At 35.2% G+C, this 19,882-nt stretch overlaps 1 protein-coding gene across 1 annotated transcript in view; it reads left to right on the plus strand.

Moving 5' to 3' along the window:
- FOLH1 (folate hydrolase 1) overlaps positions 1–19,882 on the plus strand; it is a 53,341-nt gene that overhangs the window by 13,234 nt on the left and 20,225 nt on the right. Inside the window, exons 4-11 of the mRNA XM_087433571.1 lie at positions 3,059–3,160; positions 8,697–8,822; positions 9,624–9,810; positions 12,228–12,321; positions 15,132–15,230; positions 15,499–15,584; positions 16,973–17,092; positions 19,248–19,330. Of these exons, the coding sequence (XP_087289697.1) occupies positions 3,059–3,160; positions 8,697–8,822; positions 9,624–9,810; positions 12,228–12,321; positions 15,132–15,230; positions 15,499–15,584; positions 16,973–17,092; positions 19,248–19,330 (897 nt within the window). The remainder of the gene's footprint in view (positions 1–3,058; positions 3,161–8,696; positions 8,823–9,623; positions 9,811–12,227; positions 12,322–15,131; positions 15,231–15,498; positions 15,585–16,972; positions 17,093–19,247; positions 19,331–19,882) is intronic.

Genomic DNA, 19,882 nt, shown 5'->3' on the forward strand with positions numbered 1-19,882 from the left:
TTGATTTTGCTGTTCTTTGTAACATCTTCAGGTGAGTGCTTGATTTATTGATGTTCAGCCTTTCTTCTTTTCTAATATGAGTGTTTAAAGCCATAAATTTCCTTCTAAGAACCACTTCAACTAGATTTCACAAATTTGGATAAGAAATATTTTAGTTTTCATTAGTATCTAAATATTTTCTAATTTCTATGTTTTCTTCTTTGATCCTGGAGCTATTTAGAAATATTTTTAAAATTCCAAAATTAAAGGTTGTTCTTATTATCTGTTTGATCTGATTTCTAAATTAACTATATTGTGATCAGATAATGTGGTTTGTACAATATTAATCCTTTGACAATTGTTGATGCTTCCTTTAGAGCCTATTATGAGATCAGTTTTTATAAATGTTCTATGTTTATTTGAAAAAATATATGTATTCTTCAGTTGTTGAGTTTAATGATTTTACAATTGTTCATTAGTTCAAGTTTGTTAATTGTTTGAAATCTTTACCCTTGATGTCTGCTATTTTTATTAATTACTGAGAGAAGAATGTTAAATTATCTCACTATAGGGGTGAATTATTTTTATTTCGCTTTTAATTCTGTCAATTTCTATTTCCTGTAGTTTAGGGCTCTAGTATTAGAGGTAAACAAATTTAGAATTGTTAGTGAATTGAAACTTTATGTAGTGACATTCTCTATCTTTTTGACTTTGCCCTAAAATTTATTTTGTAAGATAAAACATTTTTTTAGGTCAGTATTTGCTTGGTATTTCTTTTTCAGTTTTGTTACTTTCAAACTTGCTGTGAACATATGTTTAAATCGTTCCTTCTAAAATGGTACACAGTTGATTTTCTTTAGTCTGACATACTATGCTTTTTAATTAGAAAGTTTTTTTACTTTAATTTTTTGTAATTGCTGATATACGGTACTTAGGTCATTTCTACTTTCTTACTATGTGATTTTTACTCTTCCTTTTTTCTCCCCAATGCTCCTTTTCCTCCTTCTCCTTTTTAAAATTTTATTGGTTTTGTTTCTTTTAGTAGTTTGGAAACTAAAAACTCCAATCCCTACTTAACAATGTCATAATTTAATCAATATTTTTATGATACAGACATTTTAGAATGCTTTAATTTTGGTATTTACTACCAACTTATACCATAATCTAATTCAATCTTGTTTTTATAAACTTGGGAAATACAAACTATTATTATTATATAGAGTCCATGTTTACTCATTTTTCCACATATTTGTAATACCTTTGCTTACCACTCTTCCTTGTATCATCCTAGAGCTTCTTTCAGAGGCTTTGTTTTGCTGAATGATATCCTTTAGAAGTTTGCTTTGTTTTAAGTGAATATCTATTGGCTCTAAACTGTTCATTTTTGGTGGGAAAATGTGTCTTGCATTTTCATTCTCAAAAGGAGAGATGTTTTTGTGGGACATAGATTGGTAGTTTGACAATTTTTGTCCCTTAGCACATAGAGAGAATAATAGACTGAATTATGGCTTTCGTTATTGCTGTTGAGAAGTCAGCTACCGATCCAATTTGTATTCTATTTGGGTATCTTGCGTAATCTCTTCTCTGCAACTTTTAACATTACGTGCTGTGTTGAATATTGCAATGTTACTGTGATGGGTCTGCATGTAGATTATTTTCTATTTAGCTTGGTCAAGATTCTTTGGACCTACTGAATCTGAGAGTTCATCATTTTTATCAGTTTTGGAAAATTCTTAGTCATTATATATTCAAATTTAGATCTTCCACGTTCTTTCTATTCTCTTCCTTTACAACTTTCATCGTATGTATCCTGAACCTTCTCATTTGATCCTTTAGGTCCCTTAATAATGCTTTCATATTTTTCATTTCTGTGAATCTGTAGTGCATTCTGGGTTATTTCTTTAGATTTATCTCCTAAATCAATTAATTTTTCACAGGTTTGTCTAAATATTTTTTACCCACACGTTATTTTTAATTTGTTTTGTTGGCTAATTTAAACTTTAATTCAATATTGTGTGTCTGATAATATAATAAATGTAGTCTTTGCAGGTCTGATTTTACTCTGTTCTTTCTGTTGGCTCTTTTCCGTACTATTTTGTGTGTGTGTAGTGATTTTTGGCTATGAGTTCTTCTTCCTTAGAACTTTGTGGGAATTCTTTAGGATCTAGGTTTAAAGCTGATTCTTCCTGATAATTTCTTCTAGGCCCCATAGGGCACCAAAACCTGGTACCATGTTAAAATAAAGTTTTTGCTTGAGGGATTTTATACCACATAGGTAGTGAGGGGAAAATTGTAGAATTATGAATTCTCTGGGGTATTTTTTTACCCTCTAACCCAAGCTATCACTTTTTGTGGGATAGGTTTATTTCTAGTTTATCCTTAACCCTAAAGGATGTTGCTTTTTGGAGACCCACTTTATGCAGGGGTCTCCTGTGAGACTCTATTATTTGGACCGGCTCTAGATTTCATCTTTTAACTCCTGTGTCCCTCTCATGGGGCCCCAGGCTTTGATAGATCCAACTAAGGCAAAAGCAGACTTTAGTGCTACCTTTCAGGATTCCTGCTTTCATGTAATTTTTCTGGCTTATGAATATTCCTTACATATTTTTTCCACTTCAGTGATACACTTAAAAAGATGATATTATATTTGGTTCAGTGTTTTTAGTTCTTTTCAGTGTGAATGTTGTTCAGTATATCTAGATACTGTCAGAGGCAGATTCTCCCCAAAATGTAACTTTTTATTGAAGTCAATTTAATATTTAATTTGTTTCTAAGTAAATTATCTTAGCATTGTTATAAGTGACTAAGATTACCATACAATGTTACTTTTCATTTGGGGATTAAAATTCTCCAAAATCAAAAGCTGGTGCTTATACCTCTCACAGTCTATAGTGTATTCATCTCACAAAATCCTCACAGTTTCTAGTGCAATGCTGGGTATTTGATATGTATTCTCAAAATACTGAAGGATTGATTAACCCTCTACTGAGAAAAGAGATAATACTCACTTTTCCTTGTTTTATAGTAGTAATCAAACTTTACCTGATTTACTTTTGATTATCATGTTTTGTGTCTCTAGATTTTCAACACATCGTTATTTGAACCGCCTCCTCCAGGATATGAAAATGTTTCAGATGTTGTGCCACCTTTCAGTGCTTTCTCTCCACAAGGAATGCCAGAGGTAAAAATGCAAATAATAAAACAATAAAATAAAACATAACAAGCAGATCCCCCTCAAACATGCAGGCAATAATTAAAGGGTTATAAGAGGCTTTTTGATGTAATCCAAATTCACCCTTTTTCCACAGTTAAGAAACTAGAATTTTTTAATAAGAAAAAGGAATATTTACTATTTTTTGTTCACCGTGGCTTTTTTTTGGTGAGGAAGATTGGTCCTCAGCTAACTCCTATTGCCAATCTTCCTCTTTTTGCTGGAGGAAGAGTGGCCCTGAGCTAACATCTGTGCCCATCTTCCTCTATTTTGTATATGAGATGCTGCCATAACATGGCTTGATGAGTAGTGCAGGTCTGCACCCAGGATCCGAACCTGTAAACCCAGGCTGCCAAAGCGGAGCGCACTGAACTTAACCACTGCGCTGCCAGGCTGGCCCCCCACAGTGTTTTTTAAGATAAAATATACTACAATGAGATGTGCAAATCCAAAATGTACATTTATTGGCTTTTGACAAATGAATGTAATCCAAACCCCCTCAACATATAGAATATTACTATTACTTTAGGAAGTTCCCTTACGTCCCTTCTCAGTCAATTCCACATACCCTTAGACAATCATTTTCTGATTTTTTTTTAATCACCATTGATTAGTTCTTTTTATGTCCTTAGCAATATATGTATTGAAAATACATGGCTTTGTTTTGTGTTTGATATATTTTAAATTTACATAAATAGTGTTATACTTTAGGTCTTACTTGATCTCTTATTATTTTCAATCAATGATCTTTTAAAAATCTCTCCATGTTGCTTTATGTCAGGTAGTTCATTACTTTTCACTACTGCATATTGTTCCATCTTATGTGCACACACGTATAACTTTCCTGTTCTCTTAGTGACAGACACGTAGTGTGCTTCTAAATCCCCATTATCACAAACAGTGTTGGAGTGAATATGTTCATACATGTCCCCATAGGGGTTTGCGAGGGTCTTTCTGTGTACGGTAAACCAGGCATGGGATTGTTGTATTGTAGGGCATACTTAATTTCACAAGGTCCAGCCTGTAGTAATTGGTACTCCCACCAACAGCATGTGAGTGTTCTTTTTTCCTCATATTTTTGTCAACACTTGAAATGACATAACTTTAGAATTTTTGCCCATCTAATTGTTTTATTGTTGTTTTAATTCATATTTCTCTAATTACATATGAGGTTGCTCCTCTCCAAACATTTATTAGCTATTCTGGTTTTTCACTCTGCGAAGTGATTAACTATAGTCTTTTTCTTTTTCTGCTGAATTTCTAGCTTTTTTCTTAAGTTGTTGGGGTTTCTTAAATATTTTAGTTATTCATCCCATATTGGTTTTAAATATTAAAAATATCTTCTCTTAATTTTTCGCCTATTTGTTCACATAATCTATGTTTCCCTTTATTGAAAAGAAATCTTAAATTTTGATATTGTCCAATTGTTGTCCTTATGTTTTTGCATTTTGGGTCTTCTTGATTAATTCCCTTTATATAATCAGTTAAAATCCCCCAAGTAATTTTTGGACTTTGACAAAATTATTCTACTCATAAGAGAGCCATAGAAATTATTAACTCGTTTCTTTCGAGTCGACTTATACTATTGCAGATTAGTGGGAGGACAGGAGGAGCATGTGATTCTGCATAGCATTGTTGTTTGTGTTCAAATATTAGATAGGTTTGCTGGCTAGTGGGTTTCACTGGATCACCTGTAACCCAGCCAGTGGAGTGTTAATTCTTTTTTAAATTGTGTATGTCTGTATGTGTGTTTAAGATATTTCACCTTAAGTAATCTTTGGATCTACATCTGAATCCTCTGGAGTGTAAAATACTGGGCTCTACTTTAGGCTGTTTAACATTAACAATTTGACAGTGTCCTTAAAATAGAGTCTAATCTAGTGGTTCTCAAACTTCAGCGTGTATCGCAATAATCCAAAGGGCTTGTAGAACATGGATTCTGGTGCCCACCTCCTGGGTTTCAGTAGGTTGTGAGTGAAGCCTGAGAATTTGTTTCCAAGGAGGTCCTAGGTGGTTTTGATTCTGAGGGTTCAAGAACCATGCTTTGAGAACTGCTGGTCCTGCCTCCCAGTTCTGTCTCTATTAACAAGAGCGGGAAGCTGGAAGCTTGAAAAAAACAGAAAATTCTAGGCTAACAGTGCAAGATTGTATTTATTCTCAGTCATAGAACAATGGTACAATGTAGATTTTACAAGAAGGTCATTGTCTGAAAACAAAGCTTTTTTCTAACTAACAGTGACAGCTTGCATTTGTGAAGTGCCAAGAGGGCTTATCTATCACACTTGTTTTCGTTTTCAAAGTTGATTGTCATTTTTTAAACTAATGTCTTCTCCAGTCCCTTCTCCATCATAATTTGTTTTGTGAGGATTGCAGATTTATCAAAAGATAGTCACAATTTACAGACATTTAAAAAAGTAGTCTCCCCAAAGTTGGTGATATTAAATAGGGATAAATTTCAAGTAGGACACTTACACTAAAACAAAATTCACTGAAATAAAATTGATTAATGACTCTGTATTCCCAGTTAGAATAAGAGTGAGCTGCAGAGAGGGCTAACAATTATAAATCAGACATATGGTGCCATCAGTAATAGTGCGTTAATATTGCATTGGTTTTAGGAAGAAATGTAAGAGCTAAAAGTAATCCTTTTACTAAAGCAAAGATTCAAATGTCACCTTCTCAATAGACTTTCCTCTTTTTATTAAAATTGCACCCACCCGAGTACTAGGTCACTGTTTGCCTACTCTATTTAAACTTCTAAAAATTTTTTCTACAACACTTTTAATATACTACATAATTAACTTAGTTATTAATTTATTGTTTGTTATCTTCTCTCTCATCTCTCCTCATGAATATAAGCTTCTTCAAGGACAGATATTTGCTGTATGCCTAATTCCTAGAGCACTGCTGGGCACATAATGATGCATCTTCAACAAGTTTGTCAAATGTATCTTAGAATCAACTTGGAAACAACTTTATTTTAGTGTCTATTATAAATTTGTTGTGCACATGCTAAGAGACATGTAGTCAAAGAGGAAAATAATGGTCAAAATAAAATTATAGGGTATTAGAAGTTGGCCAGGACAGGGGCTTCAAACTAGGATGTGTGACGACTTTTCAAAGGCAGACATGGGATTCTTTTAGAGAAATCACTTAGCTCATCAATTTCTCAGCATCCTCTTTCATAGAATTGCGAACTCGCCTGTGGTGAAGTCTTGCTGGTAGTCTGTGCCCATCTCCCTATTTACAATCATTTTTCTCTTATTTTATGAATGAAAGACATCTCTCACCTATCCTAAAACAATATGAAGCATATCTTTGAGTTGTAAAAAATCTCTGGGGCTCCAAACAAAGAGACAATAATGAAAGATTCTGATAGCTGGGTAACAAATGATTTGGCAAGTCAAATGGTTTGCAATTGAACAAAATTAAAGATGAGCCTAATTGAGTTTCCAACTGATATCATTAGAATTAACTTGGATAATAAATCAGTGTGTGATTTTGTGGGTTGTAACTTGGAAGGAGTTTAAATAATTTAGTGAAAATTCTGTAACAAAACTTCTTTCATTCCCATCCCAAGACTTCTAAGAACTTATGTCTACAAACAAGACATGTGCATAGAACTGATGCTGAGTCCTGTCTCATTCTAGCAATAATCTATTCATCCACAGATTCATGACCTAATGTTTTAACATCCCATATCATTAAAAGATGTGTTTCAAGTAAAATTTTATGCTTAAGTATTATTTATAAAAATTTGTAATGATGTTGTTAGATTCAATTTGATACTACAAATAATTATAATAATAACTGACTCCTGAAGAATTTTCTTAGCACATACAGCCTGTCACAGGAAATAAATATTTTTAAAAATTCAATTTATATATAGTATATTTTTAATTAAGGGAAGTTTGACAATGATTAATAAAAGACTTTCAAGCATACCCAGATTCTAGGTAAGAGAAACTGAAATGGAATTTAGTGTGCTAGATGTTAATTAAGGAGTGTTCTCTTGAGATCAATATCTGTAGCAGGGAAGGGAAGGAAGCTGGAGAAAGCAGAGAGAGAAGTCGCGCTCAATGCCAGCTCTGGGACAGCCTCAGCTGACCCAGTGGGCAGCTCTGGAGTCAGGAGAGTCCTTCAGAATTGTTGTGGGTTGGACTAAGACGTTCAGATCTTTTTACTCCCGCATCGATCAGTCATTGAATGTGTGGCATCCTAAGAAGAGGCATGACCTTGAGCAAGGTGCCTGTCTGTAGCTGACCTTGAAGAAGGGGCTGACAACTGAAGGCTGTCTGTGGGGAACCCTCCCTGCAGCTGGAGCGAGAACACCTTTATTGAAGGGGAGTCTGGGCGGCACATCCCAGAGTCCAGCACAGATATATTTTACTTTAGAGTAAAATGCTGTGGGGGAAGGGGTACAAAATACAAGTTCAAGGAGAAGAGAGAATGATATAATTCTGGCTGAAGAGAAGAGTGTTTTCCTATACTTTTTAAATGGATGATGTTGAAATGTAAACCGGTATAGTATTTAAATTCCTTTGGATACACACAACAAGTGAAGTGAAATTGCTTCTAAAAATGTTAATATTTATAATATGCTAGAAATTTCATTCTTTACTGCTGCTTAAAGGTATGATAAACAATTTTAGATGTTAACTTAAAAATATATGAGAGGGTACGTTGCTTTTCAAAATTAATTTAGGGAGAAGGTGAGCAAAAATTGTTTGAAAAACGTTGATCTGAACTAACAGGCCATTTTACAAAGGAGAATGTTGAAACTCAGAGAAGTCGTGACTTGAACATAATCACTAATGCTATGAAACCAGCCCCATAAAGCATTGATATTACCTCACATTTCTTCCTTACCTGGTGCTTGTCAAGCCCCGTTAAGCTACTATTTGTGAATGTACTTTTTTTTTTAATTTTATTTATTTATTTTTTTCCCCCAAAGCCCCAATAGATTGTTGTATGTCATAGCTGCACATCCTTCTAGTTGCTGTATGTGGGACGCGGCCTCAGCACGGCCGGCGAAGCGGTGTGTCTGTGCGCGCCCGGGATCCGAACCCGGGCCGCCAGCAGCAGAGCACGCGCACTTAACCACTAAAACACGGGGCCGGCCCCTGTGAATGTACTTTGAAGAGAATAAAGCTCTCATCAAGGGCTTCTTAACCTGGGGTGCCTGGACCCCTTCAAATTACATGCAGTATGTGTATATTTGTATGTATTTTTCAGGGGAACGCTTCTATAGCTTTATAGCCACTCTAGAGGAGATAGATACAAACAAAACTTACTATGTATTTAATTCATATGTCTCAAACCCAGCTAATTGCCTTCACCATTCAAGTTCGTTTCTCCCTTGAATCTCTTATCTGAGGTTTGTGCTTTTCTGATAGTCTTGCGTACTCTGCCTCTTCCCTGTTTCAAAGATGTGAAACCGTCCCCATGCTGAGAAACCTCTTTGTATTAAATCTAACTCGTACTAAATCATTCACGATCTCAACAGGGTGATCTAGTGTATGTTAACTATGCACGAACTGAAGACTTCTTTAAACTAGAGCGGGACATGAAAATCAATTGCTCTGGGAAGATTGTGATTGCTAGATATGGGAAAATTTTCAGAGGAAATAAGGTAAAACTCATCTCTTTTTCCTTTTTCCAAATATAAAAAGTTATATTATGTCTTATATGTGTAGAACTATATCCTTAACACTATCTGAGCACTGTGATCCTCTCATATTCTGTAACATGCCCACCTTATGGGGAGGGCACTAGCTTATAGACAGGGGTTCTAAACTGGGGTCATTGGAATTTGGCCAGTATAGAAATTCAGGGAGAATATAGATTTTTTTTGTACCCGCAAATTATGTCTGTGCTCTACAAAAAAGCATGAGTTGGATTTGTTGTTAACCTTCAGTATCTTTCTTTTGAATATTATCTTTGAAAATTTTACTAAATTAAATTTAATATGAGTTGTTATTATAGGTAATAAGAGAAACCAATTTATACACAGCAGTTTTTATAGTTACTATCACTTGATTTGTTAAGTTTTTTTTCTCCTTTGTGGGAAATTAAATTTCAAATGTATTCCCTTTCAACCATAGAAGAAGTGGGAATGTGGCCTGTGGAATCTGCTTGCTTATTGTGCTTCTAGATGAGTGGAAGGAAACAGCAAGTACTCACTACCACTAATATGGACATTTTCCAAATCTGCTGCTCTGAGGGCTGATCCAGCCCTGGAAACTCCTTTTTAGAGCTTGTAGTAGGAAAAACAAAAAGCCAGTTCTCTATGAGATGTCGTTTGTTGTAGGTCTGATTTGATAAAAGATTGAAGATAAAAACCTTGGTTACTTATTTAAGTGTAATTATGAAAATTGATATTACGAAATTTGGAAGAACTAATCTGAAATAAAAAAGACTTTGTGCTTTCTAGGTTCAAAATGCTCAGCTGGCAGGGGCCAAAGGAGTCATCCTGTACTCAGACCCTGCTGATTACTTTGCACCTGGAGTGAAGTCCTATCCAGATGGTTGGAATCTTCCTGGACGTGGTGTCCAGCGTGGAAATATCTTAAATCTTAATGGTGCAGGGGACCCTCTCACGCCTGGTTACCCAGCAAATGGTGAGTGATCAGGCCTTAATCATCACAGGAAACTTAACGAGACTTTTAAGTGATTTTATGAAAGGATTTCCTTTGATACAACAGAGTATGTCTTTTTCTTATTCTCTTTGCATCTAAGAAGTAAATTAAAAAGTTTTGAACTTTGAAAACGATTGGTTCAGGTCTCTTATCCCTTGTTTGGAATCCTTGGGCCTGATGGGTTTTGGAATTCAGACATTTTCAGACATTTAAAAGTAATATGATACATATACCATATATTGTGTAACACTCACATACAGGAAGCAAGCATCTAAATAGTTTTGCAACAAAATGTATGAATAATCATACTAAGCAGAGGTAAATAAGTATAAATATCCTCATGTCTGCTCAAGTCAGATTTTGCTGTCAAATGAGTTTGCATCAGATCAGGTTTTGTTGCCAAGTAAATTCCCCCCAATTTATGGTTTTCACAGTTTTTGGATTTCTCAGTTGTGAATAAAGGATAGTAGAACAGAAGTTCTATAAACCCCTGAAATGACACATTTAGAAAATAGAGTTTAGAAAATGTTTATAGCATCGTTGCTATGTAAAGACAATAGTGAAAACTTTCAAGGAGTGTTTCCTAAATGCTAGCTTTTTACATGCATTAATGGCCGTATGAGCTTCATAGTATTATTATCTCTATTTAACAGAGGAGGAAAGCGAGACTAGAAGTCAGCCGTCTGCCCAAGATCATCACAGCACTAACTGAGCAGTTGGGATTCAAATTCAGGCAGTCTGGCTCCAGAGTCCACATGCTTGTCTTATGCTGAAATGCTCCCCTGTAAGACAGTAGTAGATCATTAACAAAGGGAGCTAATTTATTTTCAATGTACTCGGCTACTTGGTGACGTTTACAAAAATCTGTGATCATTTCGTTTGTGTGGTTTAAAACTAACTAAGCTGTATGACTTGGATAATAGAATAGGTTGCCAAAGTATCTGTGGCATTTACATATTTATTCTTCATCTGATTTTTCTATCAAATTGTAGACTGCTCTAAAGCTTATGTATTTTGGCTTTGTAAATCTTCTTGGAACATAGTACATTGTCATAGATTATTTTTTTTAAGCAATATGTATTATCCTATAACAAAAAGCACATAAATCTACCTGAACTTTACTTACTGCACCTTTTTACTCCCAAGTTTAAAAAAAAATGCATCTTCTCCCAAGCTCTGTTAGTTATAAAAAGCTATAGATATGAACATAATTTGAGATTAACTGGAATATTTCTGTTGATTACCCTCAAGTTAAGTGATAGTATTTTAGGGGGGGAAGTCAGGTTATCCCAATGGGGCTCACATTTATTGAATTTCCTTTTGTGCCCTATTCTTTTTTATTTTCCTTTTTATTATTGTTATAACATACACAAAAGTAGAGATAATTATCAGCATTTTGTCAATCTTATTTCATCTCTTCATCCTCTCTTTTTTGGTTATTACTCTAGAGAATTTTAAAACAAATCCTACACAACATATCATTATGTCATTTTACCCATAAAAAGAATAAGCTTTTGCAATCATCTAAAGTTCTTATTAGAGAATTTAAAAATTTGGAGGAAAAAATGGGCAAACGCTCTTATTTTTCTTAAATCTGAAGAAATGACAGAATGTGTGTCTTTATTTTGAGGTAGAGGTTACATGTAATAAAATGCACAGATCTTAAGAGTTCAGTTCAATAAATTTTTTAAACTGCAGACATCTATGTCACTCAAAATAAGATATAGGACATTTCCGTGACTCCAGAAAGTTCTCTTGTGCCCCTTTCTGGTCAATTTTCACTACACTCCAGAAGCAACCACTTTCTGATATCTATCATCTTTGATTAGTTTGCCTGATTTCAAATTTTATATAAAGGGAATCAGACAGTATATATTCTCTTGTGCCTTGCTGCTTTCCCTCAGTATAATGATTTGAGATTTATCCACGTTATTGTGTGTATTGGTAGTTTGTTCCTTTTAATTGCTCAGTAGAATTCTTCTGTGGGACTATACTACAGATTGTTTGTTCCTTCTCCTGTTGACACACACCTGGACCGTGTCCAGTATTTGGCTACCCAAATTCAGCTGCTATGAGCAATTTTGTCCAGGTCTTTTTTTGGACATATGTTTTCCTATTTCTTGGGTAAATACCTAGGAGTGGAATTGCTATGCCATAACGCATAATTCTGTTTAACATTACTTTTCAGGAGAGTTATCCAAAGTGACTGTATAATTTTACACTCTTACAAGGAATGTATGAGAGTTTCAGTTGCTCCACATTCTTGCTAACATTTAAAATTGTGTTTTTTATTTTAATAGTTCTAGGAGATGCAATATTAAAAGTGTGTTTAATGTGATTTCCAGAGAACCTTTGAAAGGGACTGAATTTTTATTAGAAGTACATTCGACTTTTTTCAGAATATGCTTATAGACGTGGAATCACAGAGGCTGTTGGTCTTCCAAGTATTCCTGTTCATCCAATTGGATACTACGATGCACAGAAGTTCCTGGAGTAAGTTTGTAAGAAACAAACAGATCGCTATTTGGGTAATTCTCTTTATTGGCAGTCTTCAACTTTTATGCTTTTATCTCCATTATTTGATACTGAAATTCTCCGAGATGGATGGAGGATATAATTTTATCAATATTTTATAGAATAGTCGTTCTATTCTGGAATTTACTTTACATATTAGTATCTAGTGTGTGACAGCCTTGAAAATGAGCCTTTCAGGTCTCCAACTGCGGGGAGCATAATTGATCAATTGCTCCAGCCACTGTGCTTGGAAATCCATCAACTTGTGTGTGTCAAGGCCATGCTTCCTGTAGATGCTCCCAGTCAGTAACTGAGTACAGCAGCGTCCATCACTGGGAGGCTCAGGACTCCTCTGATGGGAGACTTTGGCTCAGGACTCCCTGATAGTCTTGCTCAACTAGGTGCCGACACTCTTCCCTTTCTCTTTATCCCATGTCAGACCTGCATGGCAGTCTGAAGCCTTTCCCAGCCTTCCTTAGCTCCCCTGCTCTTTTCCTCACAGGCCTTTCCCCCAATAAATCTCTTACTCATCTAATCCTCTTATTGTCTACTTCTTGGACGACCTGGAATAACACACTGTGAGTACAACTTCCATTTTATTTTCATCTCTATTTCTCTTCTCCCTCTGCTTTCATTATTGAAACTTCTCCAGAGTTGTTGTTTCACCTGACATTGGAACTCTTTCTCCTCTCCTGCCCTGCTTTCTCCCATCTACATGTCCCTTCTTCTCCGTTATCCTTTAGGAGGAGAGAGTACTGACTTCTCTGAAAGTAAAATTGCTAGAGACCAAAGTGTCTGGCCAGTTAGTCCCTTTTCTTCTTTGAGTTCAAGGCATTCTTTATCATTATGCTAGTATCTATAAGAAAACTTCTTATGACCCAGTGCAATGCTCTCATTTTTACAGGTGAGGAGGCTGACATCAAAGTTGGAGGGGGTCTGTCCAATTTAAGGGCAGGTTAAGGAATCGCACCTTGCTCTTTTTTTCTTTTGGGCTCTTAGCTTTACCACATGGATTAGAATTCAGGATTAGGCTCAACTTTGAGGGTGCCATGGACTATGCATTTGTCTAAACATATTTATAAATAAAGTCTACATATTCAAGATATTTAAAAGATGAAAGTGATTTTGGCAATACTTGTAATAGTGGAAAACTGTAAACAACACAAATCTTCAATAATTGATAAGTAGTCAAATACATTACTGGCTACAGTAGTGCATGAAGCCATTAAAATATATGTTGTACAAGAATATTTAATGATGTGGATACATCATTAAATCTTACCAGATATTTGAAGTGCTTATGCTGTACTATTAAGTGAAAAAAATGGGTTTCAAAACAATATATGTAGTATAATCTCAATTATGTAAAAGGAAATACATTTACACAGTTCAAAATTCAAAGGGGTATACAGTAAAAAGTTTCCCCCTTACCCATTTCCACCCCAAAGACAATCAATATTATTAGTTTACAATATATCATTGTAGAGATATGTATAATCAAGCCTATGTATGTTCTTTTTCACTTGCTTTCTACAACTTTTTTGCATACTTAATACTCTGCTGTTTTGACTATTGATTACACTTTTTTACCAATGTAAAATGCCCCTTTGTGCTACTTGATACTTTTCGTGTGAAATTTTATTATAAATAGATTAATAAATTTTATAGTATATTACTTGAGATGTTTATTAGCCAAACTCCCTAGTGAGATAGGAAAAAAGAAAGTAAACATTTACTCACTGATAGAGCATTTTAAAACAGAATATTATTTATATTCAGTTTCCCATGAGAATACAATCTTAGCGATTGTTTTAGTATTGGATGTAGAGTAGATTCTAGGTCAAGTTGAGCTATTCACGTTTCCTCACATAGGTAGGCAGGGAACAGGCACGTGTGTGCAGGCAGAGAGAAAAAGAGGAAACTGAGAGCGTGCTCGACTGCAAAGCATAGGGTTCATGGGGTATGTGAGCCGAGAGAGAGACACGTTGATGTTTCCCACTCTCTTAAGTTTGTCTGGAACCATCTTCTTCTATCTGGCACCGTTTAGCAAAGGTACGTTTGGTTTCCACGCTCAAATCAAGAAAAGGTCAATCTGTGCTCTTAATATAGTAAAGACAGACATGTTGAAGTAGAAGTGCGAGAGCCCCACCATTCCGTAAACAGTGTCATCCATCTGCTCAGTCACCTGCTGAGGGAGAGCCAGGGCTACTGGCGTGTACTGGTTGGTCACCTGAATCTGTCTACCTTTTTGCATTAAAAAAAAAAAATAGCATGAAGTTTTTAGGGGCTGCTGGTTGAAGCAAAATCCTTTCCTTGCTCCTCCTCTTTCCCTAATAGATGTGTGTGACAGTACTTTGTAAAGGATGACCATATACACATTTTGAATGTACGTTTATCAGTGGGAGAAATAACACTGGAAAATCCTGAAGACTTGGACATCAAGCTGTCTCTTCAGAGCACGCTCTGGAGAGCACTTTACATGGTTTACTATTGGAAACTGATAACAGAGTCTGAAATCTTACCAGATATTTGAAGCTGCATGACTTTGGGCAGGTTGCCTAATCTCTCTCAGCCTCATGGTCCTCATCTGTGAAGTGGGGATAATAGGAGAGCCGACTTCGTAAGAGTTGTGCTGAGGATTAAATGCAGATCGTATGCAAAGCACTTTGCACTATCCCTGACTCATAGAAGCTATTATGAATGGACACTCAAGAAAGCGAGTTCATTGACATTTTAACTTGTAACTTCAGAGTTTTCCTTCAGCTAATAATACTTTTCATATTCAATAGAAAAATGGGTGGATCAGCACCACCGGATCACAGCTGGAAAGGAGGTCTCCAAGTGCCCTACAATGTCGGACCCGGCTTTGCTGGAAACTTTTCTACACAGTTAAGAGACTACTTTTATTTTAACTCTTTTTAGAGAGAGGAACCTTTTATTAAAAAAAAAAACAGTTACAGAGAATGACTGAAAAGTAAAATCTACCTAGTACCAGAAGGAAACAAATCCATGGGTTGAAGAGGGGATTGCATTACGTCATTACGAGTTGGCCAATGTTGTTACTGTATACATTTAGAAATCTTTTAAACAATGATGTAAGATTTAAAGATTGTGGGTAGTAATCTGTTAAGAATGTGTCCTTTGTTTCTGCATTAGAAAAGTCAAGATGCACATCCATTCCAACAATAAAGTGACAAGAATTTACAATGTGATTGGAACTCTCAGAGGAGCAGTGGAACCAGGTAAATTAATCATTTGCTCAGCAAGTATTGACTGAGCAACTCTTCTGTGCCAAGTACTGCTCTGAGCTCTGGGGATGTAGGGTGAACTGAGCAAAGCAACTCTTTGCCCTAATGGAGCTTACATAAACACAAAATATATAAATATGAAGTAATTTTGTATTGTGATAACTGTTATGAAGAAAACTGAATGTTGAGGCTGTGCTAGTCATGTGACCCAGGTTAGTGATAGACTGTGTGCATGCTTCAATTAAAGGATCATGGGAGGAAGGGCAAGGAGATCGTTTTGAGGTGTTTTCTCTGAATTTTCCAGATTTCTTTACCACATATTTTGCATGGGGCTATATCTTCATGATAACTATAAACATCTATATAAAATATAGCACTTTTATGATGTATACGTGAAACTAATAGGATATTGTATGCCAATTATTCTTCAGTAAAAAAATTTAAAAAAATAAAAGGTAGCACTCAGAATATGAAAGTAACAAATCTTGACGTAGTTTTATTTTCCACTGAAGTTGATGAAATATCTATATGATTTCCATAGGCTTTCAGATGACCTGCTGATTAATACATTTTCTAAATAGTTTTACTTCATTATGTTCCAGTTCCTTAAGAATTATATGGTTATATATTTCTTACCAAAACAGATACAGTTAAATTGCATATCTTTCTTACAAGCAGCCAATGCTTTCTTTCAGGGATCAAGAATATTGATATGCTTCAATTGAGTACTCAATGGTATATAACTGGCTAGTGAATCTTACTGAGTACCTATGTTGTGCCAGCTCTGTGCTAGGCATTGGGAATGGAGGGATAAAAGCAGACATGGACCAAGGACAAGGAGAGCACAGTGTGGGAAGGGAGCCATACATTTAAGTGTGGTAAATGCTTTATCAGACATGAAAAGATTGCTCTTGAGAGCTGGGTAGGGGAGCAATTCCCTCCCCCTGTGGAAAATAAAAAAGTTCATAGAGGGGAAAAATCTTTGTGCCGTACCTTGAAAATTGAAGAGAACGAGTAGAAAGTGGAGAACTTACTATGTGGCCACTGTGTTCTCTTACTTGGAAAAAACTGGAAACAAAGTGGTAAGTAGGTATGAAGAGTACTAGGGAATTATATAAAGATAGGATAATTTTATACTTACTTATCATTACATATATACTTACGATCTTTGTGATGCGTTGAAGTATACGTGTGCTTATCACATTCATATTTTCTTCATACATCAAAATCAGAACAAAATAATGTATTTACACAAGTCTTCAGGAACCTTGCTGTCTTTCTTTGAGTCGTGAGAGCTCTGTGTTTAGATGCTATTGAGTCATTTGCAACTTGCTCTGTTATTGACCTGGAAGGACAAATAATTTTGCAATGATGTTTTCTAGACAGATATGTCATTCTTGGAGGACACCGTGACTCATGGGTGTTTGGTGGCATTGACCCTCAGAGTGGAGCAGCTGTTGTTCATGAAATTGTGAGGAGTTTTGGAACACTGAAAAAAGAAGGTAATATAAATAAAAAGTGAAAGGGCCACCTTTTCTGAATCTCAGTTTAGTCCTCTGTAAAGCGAATGTGAAAATACCACCTTCTCATTGTTTGTGTGAAGGGTCCACTGAGAGGATACATGCAAATTGTATCATCTTAATACCAGAGAGTACTTAGTAGTGCTTAGCATAGAGTAGCTTTCAGTAAATAGTAGCTGTATTACTTATACTGATAAGTTAATTATATTGTTTGTTTTTGCATTTATTTAAATAATAATATTCACATTATTGATATTTATATATAAAATTATAATCTGAAATAAAGGAATTACAGTGTTAGTGATTGCTCTTGGCAACTTAGAAGATGGAGATGGGTTTCTTCATAGGAAAGGACACACCAAGATTAGGTCATAAGCCAAAGCATCCTTGTCAGAGAACTAGGAGCAGAAGTTCCTTGGGCAGCTCCGGTCAAGTGTACTGAGTAACTGAGGAGCTCGAAACTCACTCAGGAAAATAGTGGTCTTGCTGCCTAATAGGATTCTATCAAAAGTTTGATGTCTGCATTCTCACACCCCCAGTCTTGGTTTGTTCTCCCAGAATTTAGGTTTATACTCGTAGCACCATTACTTCAGTCATTTTAGAATCTTCATATGAAAACCAAGATAAAATTTAGTTCAAATGGTTGCTTTTTAAAATAAGCATTACACATTGAGAGCAGAAGGTCCACTCTGTTTACTGACCCTGCAAACAAGGTGTCTGGGGGCTGTAAATGTGATCCATATTTTTTCAGCAACAATAAAAGTGATGACAAAAATATGTAAAGTTTGCATGGTATTTAATTTCTCAGAGAAACAAATGTTTTCAGATGTGCTATCTATTTTAAACTCATAGCAACCAGGGAGAAGTTTATCTAGTTTTTTCCATTCTCATTTTACAAGTAAGTTATCCAAGGTTTATGGAATCAGGTAATTCACCCAAGGTTATATAGATAGTGTGTGGCAGCGTCAGAGAACCAGGGCTTAAAATCAAATTTCTGGCTACCAGGCCACAAAACCATGATGTCTCTCTTTAAAATAAAATGTAAAGGTGCTATTCTTTTTTTCCACACAGTTATCTTATATTTTAAGAAAACAGAACTATAGAGACATGAATTTACATAGCTCATGAATTATGTAGTATTTAATATTATTACAAAAAGTTTCATGATTTTTGCAAGAAGATTCCCTGTGGGAAATACAAAACATCACAGGGACAATGATAGAGTATGCCAAAAGAATGCAGTGAAGAGAATAATAATTAATAGGAAATTTGACAAAAATAGAATGCTGGACTCGGCGGTAAGGATACACATTCTTAATAAACACAAATGAAATATTTACTAAAATAATGGCAACTTACAATTTTTGGAGCACGTGTTAAGTGCTATGTTTGTAAATATTATTCCATTTAATCCTCCCAACAATCTAGGAGTATCTTCATGTTTACTCTGGTATTCCTGGTGTACAGATGAAGAAAGGGAAGCTTAGTAAGTCTGAATAACTTTCCCTTAGCCATACTGTTAGTAGGTGAAAGAACCCGGATTTGAAACAAGATCTTTCTTGAACTCCAAGGTCCATGTTTATAACTCCAAGCCATATGACCTCCCTATTGAATTATGTGGTTTTCATCAGCAGCAGACATTGCTGTTGCTAACTGAGCTTCTGTTGACCAATTCTGGCAGAGAATGGAGTGGAATCACACCACCAGCTGACATGAACAATTGTTCGTGTGACGCCCAACATCACGGAAATGTTGTAAAGGATTTTCTCTCAGTTGTATCTGCTCTCAGAACACAGACCACATCTAGCACTTTTTTCTTTCATTCTAGGCAGCTGCAGAGCACAGCTGACTTCCTATGCGTATCCAATCATTATAAACTTATTAAAATATTTTATGACCTCACGGAATTTTTACTATGTCTACATTTTTCCTTTTTACAATACAAATGTGCTATTTTGTATTGACAAATCAGCTTTAAAATCTCACAAAAGGAAATGATATAAGTAAAAATTCTCACTACAATTCACCCTTCTTAAATAACTAGTGAAGTTTTTATTTTGTTTTTCTGTTGGGCTTGGCAATGTCTTGGATATGTTATGCATTTTCCTAGCATTTATATGTTACACATGTATTTTAGGTTGGAGGCCTAGAAGAACAATTTTGTTTGCAAGCTGGGATGCAGAAGAATTTGGTCTTCTTGGTTCTACTGAGTGGGCAGAGGTTAGCTGATAATTTGCTACAATATGCGTTTTCATAATAATGAAGTAATTAGGTCTTAATTGTAAAGATAACAAGTGAATCCAGTGAGAATCCAGTTGTTCCAGACAATCTGAAACAACATATTCTTGTTCAAAAATCAACAATAAAAATCTTTGTCACTAAAGAACTGTTTCGTTTGAACTTTTAAAGCCACTTCATATCAATTGTCAAAATAACCTATCTTCATTTTCTGGGAGGTGATAGTAAATAAGTAAATTCACTAAAAACCAAACATCAAAATAAGTATCATGTTCCTATTAGCCTTTCCATACTAGCTTGTAAAGCTACCCGCATTTAAATATCCACTTGAGCTTGTACAGTGAGGTATACTTTTCACATGTAACTTCCTCATATCATAATGACCTACTCTAAATTAAATCGCGTAAAAGTGAGGCAGTAAGTCCCACCACAGAATATTTAATAGACTCCTTGAAAAGTAATTTTACCTTCGTGTATTTATTGTTGACTTGGTAGAATAGAAGCATTATCTATAAAGTAAATATATTCAAGTTA

This window comes from Ceratotherium simum, chromosome 7, assembly GCF_057802395.1.
Source record: "Ceratotherium simum simum isolate JZ-2026a chromosome 7, ASM5780239v1, whole genome shotgun sequence".
NCBI classification, from domain to species: Eukaryota; Metazoa; Chordata; class Mammalia; order Perissodactyla; family Rhinocerotidae; genus Ceratotherium; species Ceratotherium simum.